Below are 22198 nucleotides of genomic sequence, written 5' to 3'. Positions count from 1 at the left end.
GAGCACAAGGGGAAATGGGAAGCATGGCAGCATGCGATGGCACCGTACACCAGGACAAAGAGACCTGGGGGAAGGAGGGTAACCACCAAGGTGTGGTGATGCCCCAGCTACCAGCTTCATAGGCCTGACAGAGGAGGGGTATGGTTACGAAGGGGTTATATACAGTGAAACAGTACAGGAAAAAGTGCCTGAAGAAATCTTTGCAGGTGAAAATCCCAGGCTCTAATAATAAAAATGTAAAATTCAGATTGCGCACAAGGAGAATAGTAAGTCATCTGGAAATATTAAGTGGGACCAGGGAACGTGTAAGCTCAGGCAGCGGAGGTGGGAGGTCACTTCCCCCACGTACAGACCGGCTTCGTCAAGACGAGATGCGGAGATAGGATTTGTGGGTGCAGTAAACGAAGCCTCTTGGAGCAACGAGGCTCCAAGACCCTCATCGCAAAGATCTTGTTCTGGGTGGATCTTGAGTGCTTGGGAGCGGGTGGAAGAGGCACCGGGGGAACTGCTCCATACTAAAAAGCACAGCACTGCCAGGTGTAACAGTGCAGCGGGACAGAGAGGGCCAGGTATAGCCCATAATAAGTTCGGGAAAAGGAAGTATGTAGAAATGGGGCATACTATCAACAAATACCCCAACCCCGAGATCCTAAACATAACCTGGAGGTGATGTTAAATAGGCCCTGAGAAGCTTGGGTAAAGTGTGCACCACAATTCAAAAAGAAGATGAGGTGGTTGAACAGCCCGGCTCCCGGTTTGACGGGAGAGTTAACTGGAGGTACCGTGGAAAACACTGGTGTTTCGGAAATGGAAAGCTTGTCTAGGAGAGAACAGGGAAGCCCACAAAACATGGCAGTTCTGGAAACAGGAAGGTAAAAAGCTAAAAACGGGTATGCGGAGCCCCCTGAAAAAGATGCTACAGCTGTTCGAAGAACATGCCCTTAAACCACCAAAAGGCAGAAAGCCAACTAAGGGCTGAGGGGATGCTCAGGGTCTAATGGGACCTCCAGGATGGTGAGGCCCCACGCCGCAGCTCAGCGTTTTCCCATGTTGGCCAGCAGCAGTGGGGAGAGCCCAGGCCTGGCGCACGTGCTCAGCAGGTCGCTCAGAGGAGCCAGATCAATTTGAAGTAAATCTAGAGGAAGTCCCAGACTGATGGGACAAGCTGGCTATGAGCACGTCCCCAGGACAGATGGTGTTTACTCGTGTCTGGGGACAACTTATATGATAAACCACAGAGGCTGCCGTGTGGGACCTCTCCTTCCAGCTGGGCAGCAGGCTGGTGGACAGTGGAACTTTCACCTCTGCAAAAGGGAGCTAAAACATGGAGATTCTCTTTGCCGTAGCACCAGTGAGAGCGCAGAGCCTGCGCAGAAGGATGGGATTGTGGAGCATGTGGCTGAACGTGGAGCTGGGCAGAAGCTGGCAGACCTCCTGCAAGGGGGGACCCTGTCTCAAACGCAGAGGATCCAGAGGGTCTGTCTGGATTGTCAGAAAGCTTCTGACAAGGCGCCACGTCACAGGTTATTAAAGAAACAAACCTGCTGTGGGAACAGAAGAAAGGCTCTTCCGTGAACTGAAAGGTGGCTGAAGGATCAGAAACAACATACAGGGCTGAACAGTCACTCATCAGGATGGAGGACAGTCAGCAGTGGGGTGCCCCGGGGACCAGCCCTGGGACCAGTCTTATATTCGACACCTTCATACATCCCCGGGAGAAGGGAGTGAAGAGGGAAATCTTCAGGTTCACAGATGACACTGAGCTCTTCTGGATGGCCAAAGGCTGTGTTGATGGCAAGTTTCAGAAGGATCTCACAAAACTGAGGGACGCAGAGGCAGGAGGAGAGCTTTGGTGGGGAGGAATGAAGGTGATGTTCCAAGGGAGAAGCAACCAGAGCGGGGCACTGGCATGGAGCTCAGGACAAGTGGTTAAACTCGGGAGGAGAGCTGGGAGCCATCACTGACCTGGGGATTTCAGAGAACTGTTAATTGGCAGCAGCAGCAGCCAAAAAAAGTCATCAAAATGTGTGATGAAGAAGAGTGTTGGCAACAAGATGGAAAAGTGGTTTGTAGAAACTGTAGAAAACCTTGATGCGCCCTCGCCTTGGGTGCCGTGCGCTTGAGCTCTGGTTTTCACCGCTCAAGAAGGAGATAGAGGAGTTGACTTTCTTTGAACCTGCTCTGTGATAACCAACGAGATGAAGCGCCTGTCGTGCGAGAGGGGACTGGAAAGGCTGAGAGTCCCCTGTTTGGAAAGGGGAAGACCAAGGGAGGATATGAGCGAGGCTTGCAAAATCTTGGTGGACAAGATGAGCATGAATCTGCAGTTCTCCAGCAATCCTTGGAGGAAGGAGTGCCAGCAAGTGAGGGGTTTAAAACAGAGAAGCTAAAACTTCTTTACATAGTGGGGTTTGAACATCTAGAGCTTGCTACCAGGGGGGAAAAGGAGCCAGGCAACACTGGTTCAGAAAGGGAGTGGACAAGCTTGTGGACAGCAGGTCCATAAAGGGACACTGAAGGGACTAGGCAGGAATGTCTCCTCTAGCCTGTAACACAGCCAGCGGGGAGTGGGAGAGGAGGGGGGCCAGGCCCCTGGGAATAAATCACATCTTCTTTTCCGCTGTCGGACACTCAATCCCGGTGGCCCTCACTTCTGCAGGGCCCTGCCCCGTGTGTCCCCAGCCACCCGCTCAGGGCACGGGGCCCTGGGGCTCCGCTCATGGTGCCTGGTGCTCCCTCGGGTTCTGCTGTGCCTCCTGCCCCCGTGCCCGCCCCACTGTGCCCCCGCACTGGGGGGGTTCTGGGGGCTGGGGCCTCTCTGTGCCAGTGGGGATGGGGGAATTTGGTCTGCGGGAATTTTCTGCTGGTTTCTCCCTACGTTTGGTTTCTGCCCAAACTGGTTTGAAACCAAAGTGTTTTCTAAACTTCCTGCGAATTGGCAGCTGCTCGCGCCCCACAGCTCCCGCAGGACCGCTGCTGCCCTGTCTCCCGGCCAGAGCAATCCGCAGGAACGTCCCTCCCTGGGCAGCCGCAGCCGCCTGTTCTGGCGGATGCTCCCTGGGGCTGCCTTGCCCGGGACCCCAGCAGCCCCCTCCCTGGAGAGCCGTGCCCCGCAGAGGCTCCATCGCAGCCCTGTGCTCTGGCAGTCTGGGGGGGTTTCTCCATCCCCGTCCCAGCCAAAGCAGCCATTAAGTGATCCCGGCACAAATGCTGCCACAGCCTCGGGGATGGGGATGGGGACAGTGAGTGCGTTTTCAGAAGTGAAGAAGGGGATGGGGGCCCGCACCACCTCCCCGGCCTTTCTCAACACAGGACACGTGCACGAGCTGAGGTTTGCAGCCAGTACAGCTGCTCCCCAGCTTTCCCAGCAAGGATGGTGCCCGTGGGCCTGTGTTTGCAGCCTCGTGCTATGCTCACGTGCACAGAAGAGGAGACGATGGGGCTGGATGTGCCCCAGGCCTGCAGCTTCTCCAGCTTCCTCCTTTGGAAGGGAGCAGCTCCCTCCGCTCCCCCCCAGCACCAGCAGTGGGAGGAGAGGAGTCGAGCAGCAGCCGCAGGAAGGACAACTGATGCCAGGGTCACACATCCTCCTCCCTCCCCAGCCAGGTCCCAGCATGGGGCACGTGTGCTTCCAGTAAAGCAGACTGGTCCCCAAAGAGGATATTTAGGAGCGTATCCTGCGTTGTTCACACTTGGGACTGCCGCTGTTTGAGCGCATTTGCCCCCACAGGGCATTTCTGTGCACCAGTGATATGGGAAGGCCCATTCCCGCATGGGCAGTGCACGGGCAGCCGGTCCTGCCTCCCTGGACGTTGCCTATTGCCTGCCCCGCGACAGCACAGGGCTCCGTCCCCGCTGCCAGCACTCAACAGCCCGTCCTGCTTTGCAAAGCTCCCAGGGCCAGTCCCCACTGCCCATCACCAGTCCCCACTGCCCATCACCAGTCCCCACTGCCCATTGCTGCCAGTCCCCTCTACCATCAGTACCAGTCCCCACTGCCCATCATTGCCAGCCCCCACTGCCTGTTGCTGCCGGCCCCCATTGCCCATCAGTGCCAGTCCCCTCTACCATCGCTGATGGTCGCCACCGCCCATTGCTGCGAGTCCCCACTGCCCATCGTCACCAGCCCCCACTGCCCGTCACCACCGGCCCCCACTGCCCATCGTCGCCAGCCCCCACTGCCCGTCACCACCGGCCCCCACTGCCCATCGTCGCCAGCCCCCACTGCCCGTCGCTGCCGGTCCCCGCCGTCCCCGCTGCCCGGGGCCCTGTCCCGGCCCCGGCGCCGGAGGAAGGGCCGCCCCGGGGGGGCACAGCGATGTCCCCCCACCCGCCGAGGCTGCAGCGCGGCGGGGACCGGAGCGGAGTCGGGGACCGGAGCGGGGCCGGGCTGTCATTCCTTACCGCCGGCTGCCACCTAGCGCCGGCGGGGCCGGGGGCAGCGGGACCCCTGCGCGGGGAGGGACCCCCGGGACAGCCCCGGCGTCCCGCAGCCCCCGCTCGGGGGGCTGGAGCCCAGCGCTGCTTCTGGGCCGGGGCGGGGGGGGGATGCTCCTCCAGACAGAGAGAAGCACAGGGCGGGTTAATGAGGCGGGTTCATTAAAGGGGTCTCTGCCCCATGTCCAGAGGTTCCCCCTTGCTCCTGAGGATGCCCCAGATGTGACGCGAAGACGTGTGCCATGAGAAGCCCGGACCACGGCCTCCCCCGCAGCTCGTGCTGGCCGGGCAGCGCATCCATGGGTCCTGCGCAAAGGGTCCCTTGGTGGCCTGCGCTGGAGAGGAAGGGTGAAAGTCCAGCCGCCTCCTGCAAGCGTGCCTCCGGCTCCGGCCCTTCTCTGCAAATATTGGGCTGGGGGCTGACCCGCAGAGGGGCTCCTGCCCTTTGCTCTGTTTGCCATTTCTCCCGGGGCTGTTTGGTTTCAGTTAATCATCCTGCAAAGGCAAACAGTGGAGGGACGGCATGCCCAGCACCACCCACGCCTGCCGGGCCTGGGGATCCTCGGCTATAGGATGGGTGACACCCAGGCATTGGCCGCCGGCTTGGGACCCCCGGGGAAGGGGGTCCAAAAGGGGAGCAGGCAGCGTGGACTCTGCTCCCTGCGGACACTGGTCAGGGTCAGGCGGCCTGGGGTGAGCGCTGGGGACCCCTCAGTCCTCTCCTCTCCGCAGGGCTGGGCTGGGCTGTCAGGGCTGGGGCTCGGCAGGCTCTTTGCAGGATGCCAGAGTAGGAATATGGATCCCAAGGTAGAATAAAGGAGACGGGCAGGTCCTGGCCCCACGTCTGGGCCAAGCAGTTCTGTAGGAACCGGGGAGGGTGAGGAGCTCAGTCTGGCGCAGCAGGAGGGTGCTCGTCTCCCCTCCTGCACCCCATGTCAGCTCTCTGCAAATGCCCACTGCTGCCGAGGCCCACGTGGCCAGGGCCGTGCAGGGCCACCAGCTGCCCCACTCCCCCCTGGCAGCCCCCCCGAGCCCAGCTGGCCGGCCCCGCTGGCCGCAGTCTGAAGGTCACGCTGCTGCGCACTGGGGACAGCACAGAGTCCGGGATCCCGCGGGCGCGCTGGGGCTCAGGAGCACTCTGAAGCCACCGGTCACAATGTTTTGGGGTCTCCTTTCCCTCCTCCTCTTTGCCGTGGTCAGCGGGACCCCCGTCGGGGACCAGGATGAGGATATCCAAGTGCAGGAGAATTTTGAGGCTGAGCGGGTAATGGCGGCTTGCGGTCCCTTAATTCTGGGGCAGAAGGGATAGGGGAAAGCTTTATTTCCTTCTCCTCCAGAAAGGAGGGAGATATTTATCCATGCCCGTGTCAGGCTGTGTGGGGCAGGCATTGGCAGCGTGTCCTTCCCGGGGTGCCACCCCACCAGCTCTGGCCGTTGGGATGGCCTCAGCTCGGCAAACACCTCAGCCAGGCGGCCAGAGCCCGAGCGGCTGGGGCTGGTGAATCCCATGAGATGCCTGTTGATCCGCCCAGCCTAAGAGGTGCTGGCAGGGCCCGTGGGCAGCCCCAGCGCGCAGGATTCGTGCAGGATGCAGCGTGCCGGGGAGATGTCCCGCAGGCAGCCCTGTCCCCTGCCGGGCTCTGAGCAGCCCCACATGTGTGCCTGGGTCTGGGGTCCCCCGGGACACACAGGGAGATGCCAGCCTGATGCCTCCAGCTCTGCCTGGTGGTCAGGGAACCCAGGAAAATCCTGCTTCGTGCTGATCCGCTTCCTAAATCCTGCAGCAGCTCTGGCCTTGGCACCCTGCACCATCATCCCCCCAGTTGCTCTCTGGGCCAGGAATATTTCAGCTCTGCAGGAAACCAGGAGGTGCCCTACCTCGGTGGAAAGGGCTGGCGGTGATGTCCCTTTTTTCTCCCCGCAGATGTACGGGAAGTGGTACGACATCGCCATCGGCACGACCTGCACGTGGATGAAGAACTACAAGGAGAAGTTCAGCATGGGCACGCTGGTGCTGGGCCCTGGCCCCAGCAACGACCAGATCAGCACCGCCAGCACCCGGCTGCGGTAGGGGCACTGCCGTGGGTGCTCGAGCCTCCCCCAGAGCCACCCCACGATCTCCCAGGGGCTGGGACAGGACACGGGAGTTGCTTGCCCTGGCTGGCATTAGAGCCCTGAGGAGGGTCTGGGTTGAGCTCAAACACCCAGGGGGATTTCAGGGGTCCTGCGCCATGGCCTTGGTGCCCAAGACATGATTTTTGTGCAATAACCAGAAAAACGATCACTCCAAGCAGCTGCTTGTTTTCCTCCTCCCTCCAGGCAAGGTGACTGCACGCGTATCTCAGGAGAGTACCTGAAAACCAGCACTCCCGGCAAATACACCTACTATAACCCCAGTAAGTTGGGCTCGCTGCTGACCCGCTCATCCGCAAGAGCTGTGCCATGGCTGGGTGATGGGAACCAGTGCCAGGGTTTGGGAGAGTGGGGCTCCGAAACCACTCCACAGTTTGGGTCATTTCCAGCCAAAGTATGGAGTGAAGTTTGAGGAAAGGGGCTCAGGGGCAGGGGCTCTCACCACTGTCCCTGCATAGGCACAGGATTATGAGACGTTCCAGCAGATCCCTCCTGTCCCCAAGGGCCCAAGCTGCTGCAGGATCCCACCAGCCACATCTCAGGAGCGTTGGTGGTGCCTCAGTTGTCCACAACCCTCGGTTTCCAATCCCCTCGACTAAGAAGAGGCTGGTGAGCCTAAAGGGACTCAGGGTTGTATCAGAGTCCGCTTCCCAAAAATCAGCTGTTTTCTTGAATTAGCTGCCTGATTTCAGCCCCCAGCTCTGGGATTGTCCTACACTGCCCCGTTTCTCCCCAAGGGACAGGAATGATGTTCCCTGTGTCTCTGTCTCACCAGAATGGGATGTGTCTATCCGGTCCTATGTGCTCCGCACCAATTATGAAGAATATGCTGTCATTCTGATGAAGAAGAAAAGTAGTTTTGGCCCAACCACCACCCTGAAGCTGTACGGTATGTCTGGCTATGGTACTTGAGGACCAATACAGCTCAGGAACACCACCCAATGGTCCCTTGAGGCACCTGACCATGGCTTTGGAAGTGGTGCTTTGGACCAGTTCATCTTCAGCACTGCAGAGGCTGAGTCTTGTGGCTCAGCTTAAAGCCACATCACACAGTGACCATCCAAACCAGCCCATTGTTTGGGATGAAGGTGGCAACATCTGCTTGGAAGAAACCCTGCAGTGGCAGGAGATGCTGTCTTTTGTGATTGAAAAACATTAGAATCACTTTGTCCGAGCCCTTGCTCAAGGCTGGTCAAGAGCAACAGAGGAGGGGTTGGGTAGGATCAGGAGGCTGGTACTGGGCTTGCCTGTAGCTGCCTGAGCTCTGCAGGTCGGTGGGTGGTTGGGGGACTGCATGCAGACCCCCTCCCACCCCAACCCTGTTCACAGCCTGTTCCCTTGCCCAGGGAGGAACCCGGAGCTGCGGGAGGACCTCATCGAGTCTTTCCAGCAGCTGGCTTTAGAGATGGGCATCCCCGCGGACTCCATCTTCATCCTGGCCAACAGAGGTAACCCACCACGAGGCACTTCTTCCGTTGCCTGTCCCCCCAGAATGCCAGAGCACTGGGGCTGCTCCTTCTTGGTGCGCAAGGCTGGGGAGAAAGGGGGACAGTCAGGATGGAGGGAGGAGAGACAAGGGCTTTAGTAGGGTGGGATGGGAATAAGAGAAGCCATGTATCAGTTAGGCTTCCACCAGCTTCCAGTTAGTGGGGTCCTTGCTGGGCTGTCAGGTCAACGCACCCCACAACGTTGTACTGGAACGAGGGCGCAGGACACCCAGGGTCACTCAAGACCCCATGACTGGGTGCTCCCAGGACCCGAGGAGCTTCTTGCTCAGCCTGGGGTTCAGAAGGTGCTAGCATGACGGAGGTGGGTGTGGGGATTTCAGGGTGATGCTGCTGTAAGTGGGAGGTGGAAAGCAGCAAGAAGGGAAGAATGTTGGGCTGAAACTGGGGGGCATCCCCTTCCCCGGGGTCCTGTGTGTGCACAGTGCAGGACCACAGTGAGATGAGTGCGTCAGGGTGCCTCCCCTCTCATGCTGCTGATCTTCTCTCCTGTCATCTGGGCCAGGTGAATGCGTTCCTCAGGAGACTGCAGCTGCCTCCCAGGTGAGTGGTGCAGCCCGGGACCTCCTGAGATGGCTGGGGACATCCCCTCCAAGCCAAACCTACTGGAGACCCGGTGTCCAGGGACCAGGGTCTGTGGGCAGGACACATTGTTTGGGCAGCAGCTCTGCTGACTGCCCTGGGAGATGCTCTTTCATCTCTGCTGATGGGCTTTGCCTGCGAGGACGGGGGCACAGGCAGGCACGGGCCGCAGGGTGAGGGTCCTGGGGCCAGGTGGGCACTAGGGCTCAATTCCAAGTGGAAGGCAACGGTCCTTTCCTACTCTGATTTTTGTTCACGGGGTGAAAGTTGCTGCATGTGGAGCCTGGTGTCTCCTTGCCTGGCTGGGTGCCCCAGCCATGATGTGGACCCCCCCTCCAGGGATGGGGAGGCAGCTCAGTGCCCCACTGATCCTTCAGCTACAGTCACGCAACGGGGTTGAGTTTAGAAGGATTTTCAAGAGCCCCCCCGCTCTTGGACTTTCATAGGAGAAACAACGCAGTTGATTCGAGAGCAGGCAACACACCACCTTACACCAGCGAGAGCGGAGACATGTCCCCAGCACAGGGCATGACTGGGGCACTTTGGGTGTCTTTATTCAAAATATATGATTCTGGTGCCCACCCATGATGAGCACAGGGCTGGGAAGACCATGATGTGGGGAGGGATCACAGCCTGTTGACCCGAGATCAATGACTGGAGATGTGCTGGCAGCACCGAGGAGGGTTGGAGCCTGGACGGGCTGCAGCACCCAGCAGAGCTGCCCCCACCATTCCCCATCCCGGGGGCAGCAGGGGTCCAGGGGTGACGGGGTGGGCAGCAGGTCCCACGGGCAGGGGCTGACAGCAGCTCTGTGCTTCCTTCCCCATGCAGAGGGCGCGGAGAGCAGTCCTGCCCCCCGAGGAGGGCTCGGCCGCGGGACCCCTGCCCCCTTACATCGGCAATAAGGAAGGTATGTCCCAGGGGAGGGGGGCTGCAAGGGGTGTCCCCCTGCCCTGCATCCCTGTTTGCCTGTGACAGCCCATGCTGCGCTCATCCCCAGACTCGTGCCGCCTGAGCCGGGACCCCGGGCCCTGCAGCGGGATGCTCTCCCGCTTCTTCTACAACTCCTCCTCCATGGCCTGTGAATCCTTCCTCTACGGTGGCTGTCTGGGCAACGGCAACAACTTCTACTCGGAGAAGGAGTGCCTGCAGGCGTGCCGGACCGAGGGTGAGCGGGACCACCAGGAGACATCCCGGTGGGGTGTGGGCATGGGAGGTGCCTTTGCTGAGGCATCAGAGGAGATCTGAGAGAGACCCCATGTGTCCAGCATCCATGTGGGAGGTGTGGGGGCCCTGAACCCCGGCCCTCAGAGCAGCCCCTTGTCCCCACAGCTGCCTGCAGACTGCCCATCGTCCAGGGTCCCTGCCAGAAGCCGGTGACACGCTGGGCCTTCGACGCCACTCAGGGCAAGTGCATCACGTTCAGCTACGGAGGCTGCAAGGGTAACGGGAACCAGTTCTACTCGGAGAAGGAGTGCAAGGAGTACTGCGGGGCTCCTTCTCTGGCAGGTACCCCCACCCGGCCCGCACCCTGCCTGCACCCTGCCTGCACCACACCGCGCTGTGCTGGGGGACCCAGGGCAGCAGCCTGCACCATCTCCTGTCCTGCTCCGGGCTGCATCTGGGTGTGCTGGGTCTGCCTGGGCTTGGGATGGGGCTGTCCTGGATCTGGGTGGGTCCAGGATGGAGCTGTCCTGGATCTGGGTGGGCCCAGGATGGGGCTGTCCTGGGTCAGGGACTCTGACGAACTGAGGAACATGGTCATTAATCCACAGACAGTATCACACAGGGGGACTGTGTAGACTGCAGATATACTGAGGCCACGACTAAACTTCAAAATGGTCTTGGTAAAAGGGGAAATGGCCCAAGCAGGCTGGGGTGCCGTGGGGAGCAGCAGAGGCAACAGCCCCCAGGAGAGGATGCCACTGAGGGAAGAGTGGCTGAAAGATTTGGGGGGGCTGTAGGGACCCTGACACCGAATAAGGACCAAAACAGGGTCCCCGCCGGGGGTGTACCCTCCATGCAATGCCTGACAGACCCTCCAGCTCTAGTCATCACGGGGGTTTCCATATTGAACCTCCTAGGGAGACACAATGGGCACTGCTCAGCCCGTGGGATGGATGGACCAGCAGGTTTTTGGGAGTGTGACGGGGAAAATCTTCCCACAAAGAAGGGCAAGCTCAAGGGTCTTCAACCACAGCCAGCCCTGGGCGAGTCCTGTGGGGCAGGAGCTGGACACTCACCATGCCCCATGGATGGGAAATGGGGCCAGAGTAGCGTGTCTTAGCGCAGAGCCCATCTTTTATTATCCCTGTCACCAATATAAAGTTCATTAATGCCACCATTGCGGGTGACAGGACGTGAAGTGACATCCCAGGACAGCATGGGGGTGCATGGAGGGTCTGGACCACTTCTCCCCATCACTGACAGCAGGGACAAAGTGGGAAGCATCAGCCATCGCCATCTGTCTGTGGGGCTAGGAGGGGCTCTGTGGGTCCGTCCATCACTCCATGTGTCTCTCCACTTGCAGAGGACGAGGAATTTCTGCATCTGTCAAACTGACGCGGGTGGAGGACGAGCTGCCGGCACCCAGCACTGGGGCCCAGCAGGAGGGTGCCAGGAGCTGCTGGCAGCGGCACAGGAGATGTCTCCAACAGTAAATGTCGCTGATGTGACCAATGAGCCCAGTGTCCATCCTCAAGCTGGTGGGGAGCAGGGTGGGGTGTCCAGGAGGGGCAGAGGACACCGTGGGGTCCTCGCTGGCCTCCCCAGTGGCGTGTCCCCCCGCTTTGTGGGGCTGCTGGGGGGTCCCCACTGAGTCTCTCTCCCTGCCTCAGCTGCTCTCTGCCCACGCTGTGCTGTGCTGGCCAACGGGGCATTGGGGGGCTCAGGGCGTCCCGCTGGCTGGGGTTCAGCCCCCCATCTCCTGGGGGCCGGTGGTGGGCAGCTGGGAAGGGGGCAGCAGGACCAATAATTGCTGCTGCATGGAGGTCATAGCAGGAAGGGCATCGTGGGACCAGGGGGACAGTCACGGGCTGGGGTAGGGCTCATGGAGAGGGATGGGGATCACGGCGGGGGGGGAGGTCACAGCAAGGGCATCAGAGGGGAACCTGAGGGGTCACAGAAGGGGTTTAGGGTCCCCAGGGCTCTGTGGTGGGTCACAGCAGGGAATTACAGATGTTACAGTGGGTCACAGGGGGATTATTGGGGATCACAGGAGGGAATTACGGGGTTGTGAGTGTCACAGGGAGAAAATGGGGGTGTCACAGGAGGGGATTACAGCGGTTGTGGGGATCGCAGGGGGCCATAGAGGTCCCAGAAGAGGACTACAGGGAATTTGGGGCCTACAGGGGTCCCAGGAGGGGATTACAAGGGTCGTGGGGTTCACAGGTGGGGGTCCCGGCAGGGAATTAGAAGTGTTTCGGGGGGGCTCCGGGGTGCTGGGGGCAGGGGTGGGTGGCAGGAGAGGATTATGTGGGTTATGGGGGTCGCGGGGCAGCTATGGCGGTCCCAGGAGGGGGTTACTGGGTTCCCCGGGGTCCCAGGCAGAGGAGCCATGAAGCTCACAGGAGGGGTCTGCAAAGGTCTCGGGGAGCCATGAGGGGCCCAGGAGGGGGTGACGGGGGTTATGGGGGTACACATGGGGGCCCGGGAAGGGTTACGAGGGGCCGTGGGGGATCACAGGGGTCCTGGGGGCGCGCCCAGGGCGGGCCGAAGGCAGGCGCGGGCCCCGCCGCCGGCCGCGCTCCGCGCCCTGCTGGCCCCTGGCGGCCGCCGTACCCGGCGCCGCGCGCGCCCCGTCCCCCGGCGGCGAGGCGGAAGAGGCAAGATGGCGACGGCGGCGGGAGCCCCGTGCCGCCTCCGCTCCCCGCGCCCGGCCTCCAGCGGCGGCGCCCGGCGGGGCTGAGCCGCCGCCTCGGCCCCACCGCCGCCGGCAGGAGCCCCCCTGTCTCCCCGCACCGCCCCGGTCCCGGGCCATGCCCGGTTAGCGCCCCGCACCCCGGCACACGGCGGGGCCCCGGCTGAGCCCTCTCCCCGCCGCTGCGGGCCGGGCCGGGCCGAGCCCGCACACCTCCGCCCTGCCGAGCCCGGGAGGCCCCTCATGGCCGGCCCAGCCCTGCCCCAGCCCTGATTTTCCCGCGCCGCTGTGAGTCCCCCCGATGCCCCCTGCCCCGGGGCCGCCCTGCCCCTGAGCCCCGGCGCAGCGGCCCTTTTCCCGCAAGTGGTGGCGCAGGTGTGGGACCAGAAAGATGTTCTCGGCCCTGAAGAAGCTGGTGGGCTCGGACCAGACTCCGGTCAGAGACAAGAATATCCCTGCGGGGCTGCAGTCCATGAACCAGGCTCTGCAGAGGAGGTTTGCCAAGGGAGTCCAGTATAACAGTGAGTCGGAGCCCAGGTTCGGGGGGTCTGGCGGGGGCCACGGCTGGCCCCGGGTGGGAGGCGAGACGCGTCGGTGTGGCCCATCTGATGCCCCATAGCGTGGTGGGACTGTGACATGCATATGCTTTCGTTGTGTGTGGTGGTGCTTTTGCCGGTATTTGCCCAAAGCCAAGTTTGCAATGAAATATTAGAGCTTGCGGAAGCGTGGGAGGCAGGAGGGATGGGAAACTTTTCTCTTTCTGTGCGGGACTCGGGAACCTGTAGTGCAGCAGTGTCCTCAGTCAGCAGATGTCCTGAACGGCTGCCTGCTTTCCGCTGATTGTGGCACAAGAGAGAATTCCTTGTAAATCAATTTTTGTCAGTTAAACCATCAAGAGAGTAACTCCCCTGAGTGTGTGGGTGACCTTCCCTGCAGCCCAGGATAATGGTATTTATAATTAAGCTCTAGTGGTTATATGATAAGGGTCTATTGAAAAGCTCTGCCCTGCCAGGCTTTAATACAAGGGGAGTGATGTATGCCTTTATGTGCCCTTGGTACATAATTTCATTCTGATTATCTGTTTCTGCAACTGATACGTTTGCTCTTTTCTCAGGGAACGTCTTCAGAATTTTTTTTCCTTTCAGTGTTGAGGCTCAGGGTTGCGTTTTCCCCCTGATGCTCAGTAAAGGTTATTTCTAATGTTTCAGGAGAGCACTGCAAGTATGTGAAATACATCCCAAAATAACAATTGTGAGACAGGGACGGTAGTTATGTCATCCTTGCTGAAAATAGAGATGGTACGAGAGAGCGCTGCGAGTATCAGCTCGTCTGTGTGGATCCAGGCGGGCAGGGAAGTCAGACTGCAGAAGGCCGAGAGACTGGCGGTTTAGAAGGAAACTGATTTGTAAACGTGGCACTGAGTACATTCTGCAAAGGCACACGTGTTGGAGGAATGGAGCTTAGGTTGGATCTTAATCTGAAAGAGAACATGAAGGGAGGGGTTTGCACTTTGGGGTTTGGGGATAGGTTTTTTTGCCTTTTTTTAGTATTATCACTGTTGACTGGGCTTTTGAATGGATATATTTTGAAGCTCTGTCCTATACTAGGGAGAGCATTTGGTGCCTTTGTCCATCGCGCATCTGTTAGATATGCCAGTAGTGCTTAATTTAGAAAATTAGTGTCTTAGCAAGCAGTCAGGAATGTGAACAGAAGCACAGTGTTGTTAAGAGACTTTATTTCCAGTGAAAGACAGGAGGTGAGGATGAAACTATTATGCCTCGGAATACAGCACTGCGTGGTTAAACACGTACCTGGAGATCTGTTGGTTAAAGACCATTGATCTGTGCAGAGCCTTCGTGCATCCCACAGACCAGAACACATCCACGTGCGTCACCGGTACACATTGAGATCAGGTAGCTCATACCAGCTTGTGAATTATGTAGGAGAACGGAGTTGACTTTTCAGGGAGTGAGCGTTTGTGCTGCGGGTAGTATGGATCAGCTGCATCCTGCTGGCACAGCCGTCGACGAGGACGTGTTGACTAACTGTGCTGTCAGTGAACCTGCATGGGTATGTACCTACTTGTCGTTAATGCAGCAAGGCCAAAAATGCCAGCAGTTGAGCTACCAGCTGTAGCTTGGTTGCTTTTTGTCTCCTTACTGAAAGCCTTGGGAAAGCTTTTTGGTTCGTGCCCTGTTTTATCAGGATTTGTGTTCCAGTTACTGCTTTCATATCTGGACTAAAACTGCAGCTTTCAGTCACTGCCATAAGGGAAGCTTTCCAATCTCCATAGTAACTCTTCCTGGATCGCTGTTACATAATATTTATAGGAGATACAGGCAGGATTACAAAAGGGCTTCGGAGTACCCTACACAGGCATGGCACTGGAGAGAGGGGCAGGTTCCAGCACGGTGAGGTTATGGTCTGAGGTGAAGGTGGGCTGTGCAGGAATGTCATTACAAGGGCTGTTGCCCAGGAAGGGCAGAGCTGCAAATCCTATGCGCTGCCAGGGCTCCTTTCTTCCCAAATGTGTGACATTCAGCAGAGGAGTGCAAAAGGTGTTTTGTAGCCACCATTAACACCTATGGATCTTTGAAACTCCTCTGTTCTCCTGCAGTTGGCTGAACCTAAACCAAAGGGTGCTGTGGTTACCTGTTTTAAAGAAATGTTTCCTTGCTTTCGTAGACCATTACTGGCTGTGAACTGAAGCCCATTTCCTTCCCAGAAGTGTATTTAGTGTGCTGAGAATGCCTTGAGTTGCTCGCTGATAAAGCGGGCAGTAAATGGCCTTATCACCTGGCTCTCGGTGCCTCGCTGCAGGGCTCAGAACAGGCCATGCTGTGCCAGCCTTCACGGCTGGCAAGTACATTTTGTAACCAGACAGCCCCCTGGTTTGAGGTGACACTGAAGATGGTGTGGTGTTCTAAAGATTACAAGCTGAGGATTAAAAGCACTGGGTGGTATGCACCTCTGAGTTGAACCAAAATGATTGATTTTGACAGTCTCTCTCCCACTCAGCTAAGTTTTCAAAAGGAAGAGTGTTGCAGGGTGAGCAGCTTTAGATTTCTAATGAAACGATGAGAGCAAAGGCCAGTGTTAGCCCTCGGCAGCAGTCACGTCCTCTGCATGGGACATCCTATTTCAAAACAAAAACACTTTCATATTGCATTCCCAGCACACACACTCCTTGTTTGCTCTCTTTATCATCTGCACGGAGCTCCTGTGTTTTACTTACCGTGGCCCAAATAACACCAGAGTTCCCCGAGCGCTATGGAAGGTACAGAGATGAAAATGATGTGGGTCTCCACCATGTATGTAATGGCTTGGATGTTTATGGGAGATCATGGTTCCAAGTATGGGAACCAATCTTTGTGAAAACTTGGGTCAGTTCCGCTGATCTGATCACCATTCGGGTAGCTGTGCTAGCCCAGAGAGGGTAGCACAGGCCAGAGCAAGCGGGCTTGGTGCAGAGCAAGGGAGGTGGATCTCATTCCTTTGTCAGCGGTGCTTGTTTAAACAAATTACAACACAAATTACAGAAGGAAGTACCAGCACGAGGTTACTCAAACGTGGAAGTTCATGTAAGGCAATGATGGGCAAACAAGGGTGAAAGGAAGGGTTCTGGCTGGGTTGCACTGGCAAGAGGATTCCCTGGGAGTTATCCATTGGTGATCAGTGACAGGAGCAAACGATGTGGAAGTGCTAAAGGTTCGGATCCATCCGTCCTGTTGCCCAGAACACGGCACGCCGCCTGCTTTGGACTTTATTCTTGACGCTGCACCCAGTGCGCCCACCACGCAACAAACCCCACCGCTGCGTGTGCCTGGAGCACGGGCTGCTCTCCTGCCTGCTCTCTGCGGCCTGCCCGTGACAGTCGCCAGTGCAGAAATACCCAAGTCAGTAGCTCCAAGATTTCCCTCAGTCCCTCCCCTTATTACTTTTCTGCCTAAAACGTGCTTTAAAAGACAAAATGAATACCGTGTATCCTTTTGGTAATCATTATAGTCCTTACTTCTTTTGTGGTGTTTGAGGGTAGTAGTTCCCAGACTCTGTAGTTTTAAGTGTTTTCATTCAGCGCTACTCCGAAAAGAAAGGCTTCCCCTCGTCCTGCTGCTTCCCACCTTCTTGCGTTTTCTGCTACTGCTGATGCAGGTGTTTGTGCACCTCGTGGCAAACCTGCTTCGACTGTTGTCTGGCCTCTTCCCCCTGGGGAAGCGTGGTTGGGGGTGTCTGCAGATCAGGTGTGCTGCTTTTGGCAGCAGAACCAGTTTAAAGGATTTGAATTGCAGCCTTGTAGTCACAGTCCCAAAGACCTTAATGAGGGCAAGGTTATGACCCTCCGTATGGGGATTATTAGCAGAGAAGTTTGGGGATCTTTGCTGCGGGGTCTGAGATCCTTAGTTGCTGCGGTGTCCTGGAGCAATATGGGCAGAGCTGGGAGTTGCTCATTTCTAGTTCTGAGTTGGTCTGAGACCTGCCCTCTGGGCCCGTATCGTCACTGCTCTGCTTCCATTTCTTCATCTGGAGAGTGGAAATCCCTCTATTTGTCCTGATGCAGTGACAATATGAATAAAGCGATATGTGATTCTATGATTCTGTGATTCCTCTCATCTTGATCTATTCCCCATCCCTACCCTTCTTCCCACAGATAATTTTCCTGTCTTTGCCACAAACCTATGGCTGTTGCAGTAAGTGCTGATTTAACTTAAAATCAAAATAAGGCAGCGATTGTTACTGTCCCGTAGGTAATGGTACTAACCTCACCCATAATTACTGGTTCTTTTTCTGCATTCAGACACAGCCCAGGCCTGTCACGTACCTGCCTGGCTGCACCCTGAAGCTCACTCAGCTCTTCCTGTCTTGAAGGTGCCTGTCATTGAGTACACCTGCCCCAGCCACGTCCCAAATACAGATTTTGTTTTGCTAGAAATTATTTACATCACCTGCCTTCCTCCTGTTCTGTTTTTAAAGACTTTTTCTTTCTTCAGGAAAAAAGTCAGTGAAAACTCATGCACTGTGTAGGAGGTAAGAGATCCTGATATGGGGAGTGCTGAAGCTGCGAAGGGCCATTGGACCTGTTCAAACCGAGCGTGTGGTGCCACGAGCACCTTGCGTTGATCTGAACGTGAGCTGCTCAGGGGTGGGGTGCTCTCCTTGCCATTCCAGCCGTGCCTCCTGTGTGCTGCTCCTACCGCTCCTGCAGCTGGGCACTTGAGCTAGAGAAGAAAACTGAAAAGGAATAATTTTGGGGTTAGCTTTCAGCCGGCTCAGTTCCTTGATCCGACTCAATGTGTAGCTGCGTAAATAATGCTCTTGGCACTAGGAAGGTCCCGGGGGAGGCAGGATCACCCCTTCTGGGGAGAGCTCACAGTGAAGTCGTCTGGCAGTGATCCTGAGAGTGCACCTTGAGAGCGGCCTAAGTATTTAAGGGAGGGTCCATTTGTCCCTTAAAACGCACTGTTTCAGTATCTCATGCTGCACTTCGTGGGGGAATATGAATTTTAAAATGGTGCTCTAAGGTAGGCAGCGAGAGCATTTAGAAAGCCCTGGGTTTTAACGGGGGCAAATGGAATCTCATTCTGCCTATGCCATGGACTTGCATTAATTCAGAAAAATCAAAGGAACCCAACATTGATTGTTTCACTGTAAGTAGGAAACAGAATCACACACAGAGTGACAGGAAATGCAGGAAATGGTTTGTTGTCTCTGCAGAGATGTGCTGAGACCTGTAAATGAAGTCAGCCTATAAATACTATGTTCATTTTTGCCTTTGTTATCCTTTTGCTATTTTAATAAGTAACTTTGTAAAAGAATAAACAACAGCACGTCTCAGCGTACAGCAGCAAAAGCACAGGGAAACTGCAGCACAAAATTTCACCAGACTAAACTATTCCACGGGCTTTGTGGTGCTGTCTGTTTTACCTTGCCGTGGCTTAACACCAGCTGGCAACCAAACACCACGCAGCCGCTCGCTCGCTCACCCCCTGCGGGATGGGGGAGAGAATCAGAAGGGTAAAACTGAAGAAACTGATGGGTTGAGATAAAGACAGTTTAGTTTAATAGGTAAAGCAAAGGCTGTGCACGAGGAAAGCAAAACAAGACATTCACTCACTGCTCCCCATCGCAGGCAGGTGTTCAGCCATCTCCAGGAAAGCCGGGCTCCATCACGCCTAACGGTGACTTGGGTAGACAAATGCCATCCCTCCGAACGACCCCCCCTTCCTTCTCCTTCCCCCAGCTTTCCATGCCGAGCACGATGCTCCACGGCGTGGGACAGCCTTTGGGCAGCTGGGGGCAGCTGTCCCGGCCGTGTCCCCTCCCAGCTTTCTGTGCACCCCCAGCCCTCGCCGGTGAGAGGCAGAAAAGGCCTTGGTGCTGTGCCAGCACTGCTCAGCAATAACTAAAACGTCCCTGTGTTATCAACGCTGTTTCCAGCACAAATCCAAACCAGCCCCATACTGGCTACTATGAAGAAAATGACCTCTGTCCCAGCCAAAACCAGCACATACCTTAAAGTTTACCTCTTAAACTTTTCTCTGAAATGCCTGCAATAGCTCCTGAGTTACAACAGAAGGCAGCCTTCAGTCTGAGATTTCCTTGCCCAAATGATGATGCACAACCTAATGCTAATCACCTGAATCTGCCATTAGATGCCTCTGAGTGGCCCATTTTCTAGGGGATAATAGCTCCTATTCAAAACGCAAGCATAAAAATTCTGTTCAAGTCAGCTTGTGTTTCCTAATAGCCTTGTGGTTGCCACTTAAAACAAGGAGGGTATTTAAAAAAACCCCATCCTTTAATGTAACAGAAAATTTAGAAAACAACGCGTACTGTTTTCAGAAAGAAAATGGTAGCATTGGGTAGGCTCTGGAAAGTTCATGTTGTTAATTGCTGCAGAAGTTACTTTGCCAGGTTGTGTACAGTTGATGCATTGGACACTTCTTCGGGAGGGTCTGAACGGGTTTCTCCATTGACAGACTTTCCTCGCAGCGGGTACAAGCACGTGCAGAAGCAGAGGCGCGTGGTGGTAGATGAGCTGGTGCGAGGCCGGTCGGTGGAAATGGGGCTGTTGTGCCTTTACCTGAGGCTGCAGATTCTGAGAATGCCGAGTGCCGTCAGTACACCTGCACCTAAAACCAGCTGAGGGCTGGCTCCTGTGGTAGAGACTGTCCCTCTGACACACAGAGGACCTTCAGAGATGCAGTTTCTCTTGGTTTTATTTCACTGTTATTTAAGCGAGTGTATGTCCCCAAAGGGGCATGCTTGTTTTGGTTCAGTTTAGCTTGTTTCTAAGGACGTAACATAGACTGCTTTTGATTTAATTGGAATCGAACTGTGGCTATCAACAGAGGCAGTTTGGCGAATTTATCGGGGGCAGTTTAAGATAGACTCCTGTGAACATTCACTGCTTTGCCCCTCGTCCCTGCCAAGGATTGTCTCCTCACCGCAGACTGTCTGGGCTGTGAGCTGGAGCACCAATACACAGTCCTGTTCTGCTTCCCCTGGGAAAGGGGCCGCTGCCCCAGTGCGAGAAAGCTGGGGACAGCTGAGAGCAACGGCAGCTTAAGTCTGCGGTGATGTTCACCAGAAGCTGCCTCTCAGCTCTCCAAACCCATCCCAGAATGGTTTCACCGCTGCTGGGGTTCAGAGTCGCACCCCCGGGGGATGTAGGGAGCAGCACCTCTGAACGCAGGACTCGGCCTCATTGGCTCTGCCGAGAACCGGTCCTTGAGTTTTCAGGGACATGGGGCAAGTGGATCTAGGAAGTGAGTATTTTCTCAAGGAATGAAAGTGTTTAAGGAGAAATGGGAACGATAGAGGAGGTAACTGAAGGAGAAGCCTGGCACAGAAGGCTGGCAAAGGAGCAGGGTATGACAGAATGGGAGTACGGGCTAGGCAGAGGTAGAGAAGGCAGGAGGAGGGAAGGAATGGACGCTCAGCTGGCTGAAGTTGTGCAGAGTCTGGAGATTCAGTCTTGATGTTGGTTCTTTCTGCTGAGCTAGTGTGAGCAGCTGAATAAACGCTAATTTTAATGACTGAGGCTCATGTTTTTTAACAAACCCCATCTATGCCTGTGTAATATAGGAGAACTAATTACGTCTGAATAATGCTTGCAAAAAGTTAACATGCTTTTCACAGCATTCTTTGATTTGTTTTTAATCAACTTTATTTGTCTGCTTGCTTTTTTCCCCAGTGAAAATTGTCATCCGAGGGGACAGGAACACTGGGAAAACCACACTCTGGCACCGACTGCAGGGAAAGAAATTCATTGAGGAATATATTCCAACTCAGGAGATCCAAGTCACCAGCATCCACTGGAATTATAAAAGTAAGATGGAAGGGCATGGAGGAAATGACAGTCATGGGACAGTGCCTTGGGGGTGGAAATTCTGCTGCAGCCTTGTTTGCTTCTTTCTTCTATGTCTGCTTGGGAGATAAAATGATCTCTCATCACTCTTGTTATTTTAATTTATTATTCACAGTTTCTCAGTTGTGTTTTTAAAAGCTTTACTCAGAAACTATATGTTATAAGTGCTAAAGGATAGGTCTTTGGAAGCCGCAATTCAAGGAAAGCGTTTAATAGGTGATCCAAAAGATTTGAAATATTTGTGATACGCTTGACTTGTTAATGCAAACAGGCTTATTACGGAAATATGTCTCTGAGGCTAACCCTGCTTTTGGTGTTACTGTTGCGTAGAAGTGAATAGGGTGGTGCAAACTAGTTTTTTACTGATTAAAATATAAAGAGCATCCTGTAACTGGTGAAGGTGATGTTTAAAAAATGACTGTAGTACTAATAACTCCAGGGTGACTTACTGAACCACAGATGGATCTTATCGGTAGCTTTTTTTGAGTGCTTGTTTGGGTCTGAGAGGTGAGATGTAAGGGTTTTTTGTTTTCCCCATCTGCTCTGACGGTATAAAGGGGCTATGACAGCCCTGGGTCTCGCCTGGAGAAGACACGGCAGGCATTGAAATTGCATTAGGCTATGATTCAACGGTGCTTTAAGTCCAGCTTTCAGGTTCCGGATCAAAAATGCTGCAGCCTTGTGGGGTGAACTACTGATTCAAGATGAACTTGCTCTATAAGACTGATTTGGCTTTAAAAAAAGAGGTCAGCAGTTGGTTTGTCATTATCAGACGTTGTCCGTCTGCACCGCCCTGACCTTTTGTTGAATCAGGTACTCTCTGTCTCCTCACAGCTGGGAAAAAAACCCGTGCAGTTTGGGTAGACACCAAATTGGGTGCTTCGTCTAATTCACCAATTAAAATTTGCTTTGCTGGATGATACCATGATGCCCAAGTCTTGTGATAATGATCACAGAGCCACAGGGTGTGTTCACCAGCAGCCAGCCTTGGGACAGTGCTCTCTCAGTCTCTGTTGGCTTCATAGGCTTCCTCGCAAGGAGGGCGAGCAGATACTGCTGTTGTATGTTCACAGGGAGCTGGTAACCAAAGTTCTGGAGACTCTCGTGCCCTTATGGAGACAGGCTTCCACGTGAGTCAGCTCTCTCTTGACAAAGGTTGAAAAGGTTTATAAGGATGGATGGTTGTAATTTGCCTCGGATGTGGGAGAGAAACAGGTCATACTTGCTCAGGTTTTCTCTCGTTCAGGATCTGATGTTGAGCTAAGCCTGATCACAGCTTTTCAGATTCTTTCACAGGGACTCTCCATGTGACGG

The 22198-nt window shown here is 55.6% G+C and overlaps 2 protein-coding genes across 2 annotated transcripts in view; both read left to right on the top strand.

Annotated features, from left to right (window-relative positions):
• The first annotated feature begins 5504 nt into the window (after positions 1–5504).
• Positions 5505–11332, top strand: AMBP (alpha-1-microglobulin/bikunin precursor). The gene is made up of 10 exons (XM_063353142.1): positions 5505–5701; positions 6362–6504; positions 6757–6833; positions 7346–7459; positions 7917–8018; positions 8581–8618; positions 9489–9567; positions 9658–9825; positions 9990–10166; positions 11188–11332. Exons 1-10 carry the CDS (start codon positions 5594–5596, stop codon positions 11217–11219), a joined length of 1038 nt encoding a protein of 345 aa, XP_063209212.1. The 5' UTR covers positions 5505–5593; the 3' UTR covers positions 11220–11332.
• Positions 11333–12441: 1109 nt separating this feature from the next.
• RABL6 (RAB, member RAS oncogene family like 6) overlaps positions 12442–22198 on the top strand; it is a 65613-nt gene continuing 55856 nt past the window's right edge. The window contains exons 1-2 of the mRNA XM_063352731.1: positions 12442–13037; positions 20711–20845. Of these exons, the coding sequence (XP_063208801.1) occupies positions 12908–13037; positions 20711–20845 (265 nt within the window). The 5' untranslated portion in view covers positions 12442–12907. The remainder of the gene's footprint in view (positions 13038–20710; positions 20846–22198) is intronic.

The sequence above is a fragment of the Chroicocephalus ridibundus genome, chromosome 15 (assembly GCF_963924245.1).
Source record: "Chroicocephalus ridibundus chromosome 15, bChrRid1.1, whole genome shotgun sequence".
NCBI lineage: Eukaryota > Metazoa > Chordata > Aves > Charadriiformes > Laridae > Chroicocephalus > Chroicocephalus ridibundus.
The sequence above is the reverse complement of the archived record's forward strand: the minus strand, read 5'-3'. Positions and strand labels throughout refer to the sequence as shown.

What these genes read in the sequence shown, in the direction of transcription:
- AMBP (XM_063353142.1), top strand. Translation starts at nt 5,594, where the DNA reads ATGTTTTGGGGTCTCCTTTCCCTCCTCCTCTTTGCCGTGGTCAGCGGG. An exon ending in ACCGCCAGCACCCGGCTGCG is followed by an intron (nt 6,505 to 6,756) that starts GTAGGGGCACTG and finishes TCCTCCCTCCAG; the next exon opens with GCAAGGTGACTGCACGCGTA. An exon ending in CGGGGCTCCTTCTCTGGCAG is followed by an intron (nt 10,167 to 11,187) that starts GTACCCCCACCC and finishes CTCCACTTGCAG; the next exon opens with AGGACGAGGAATTTCTGCAT.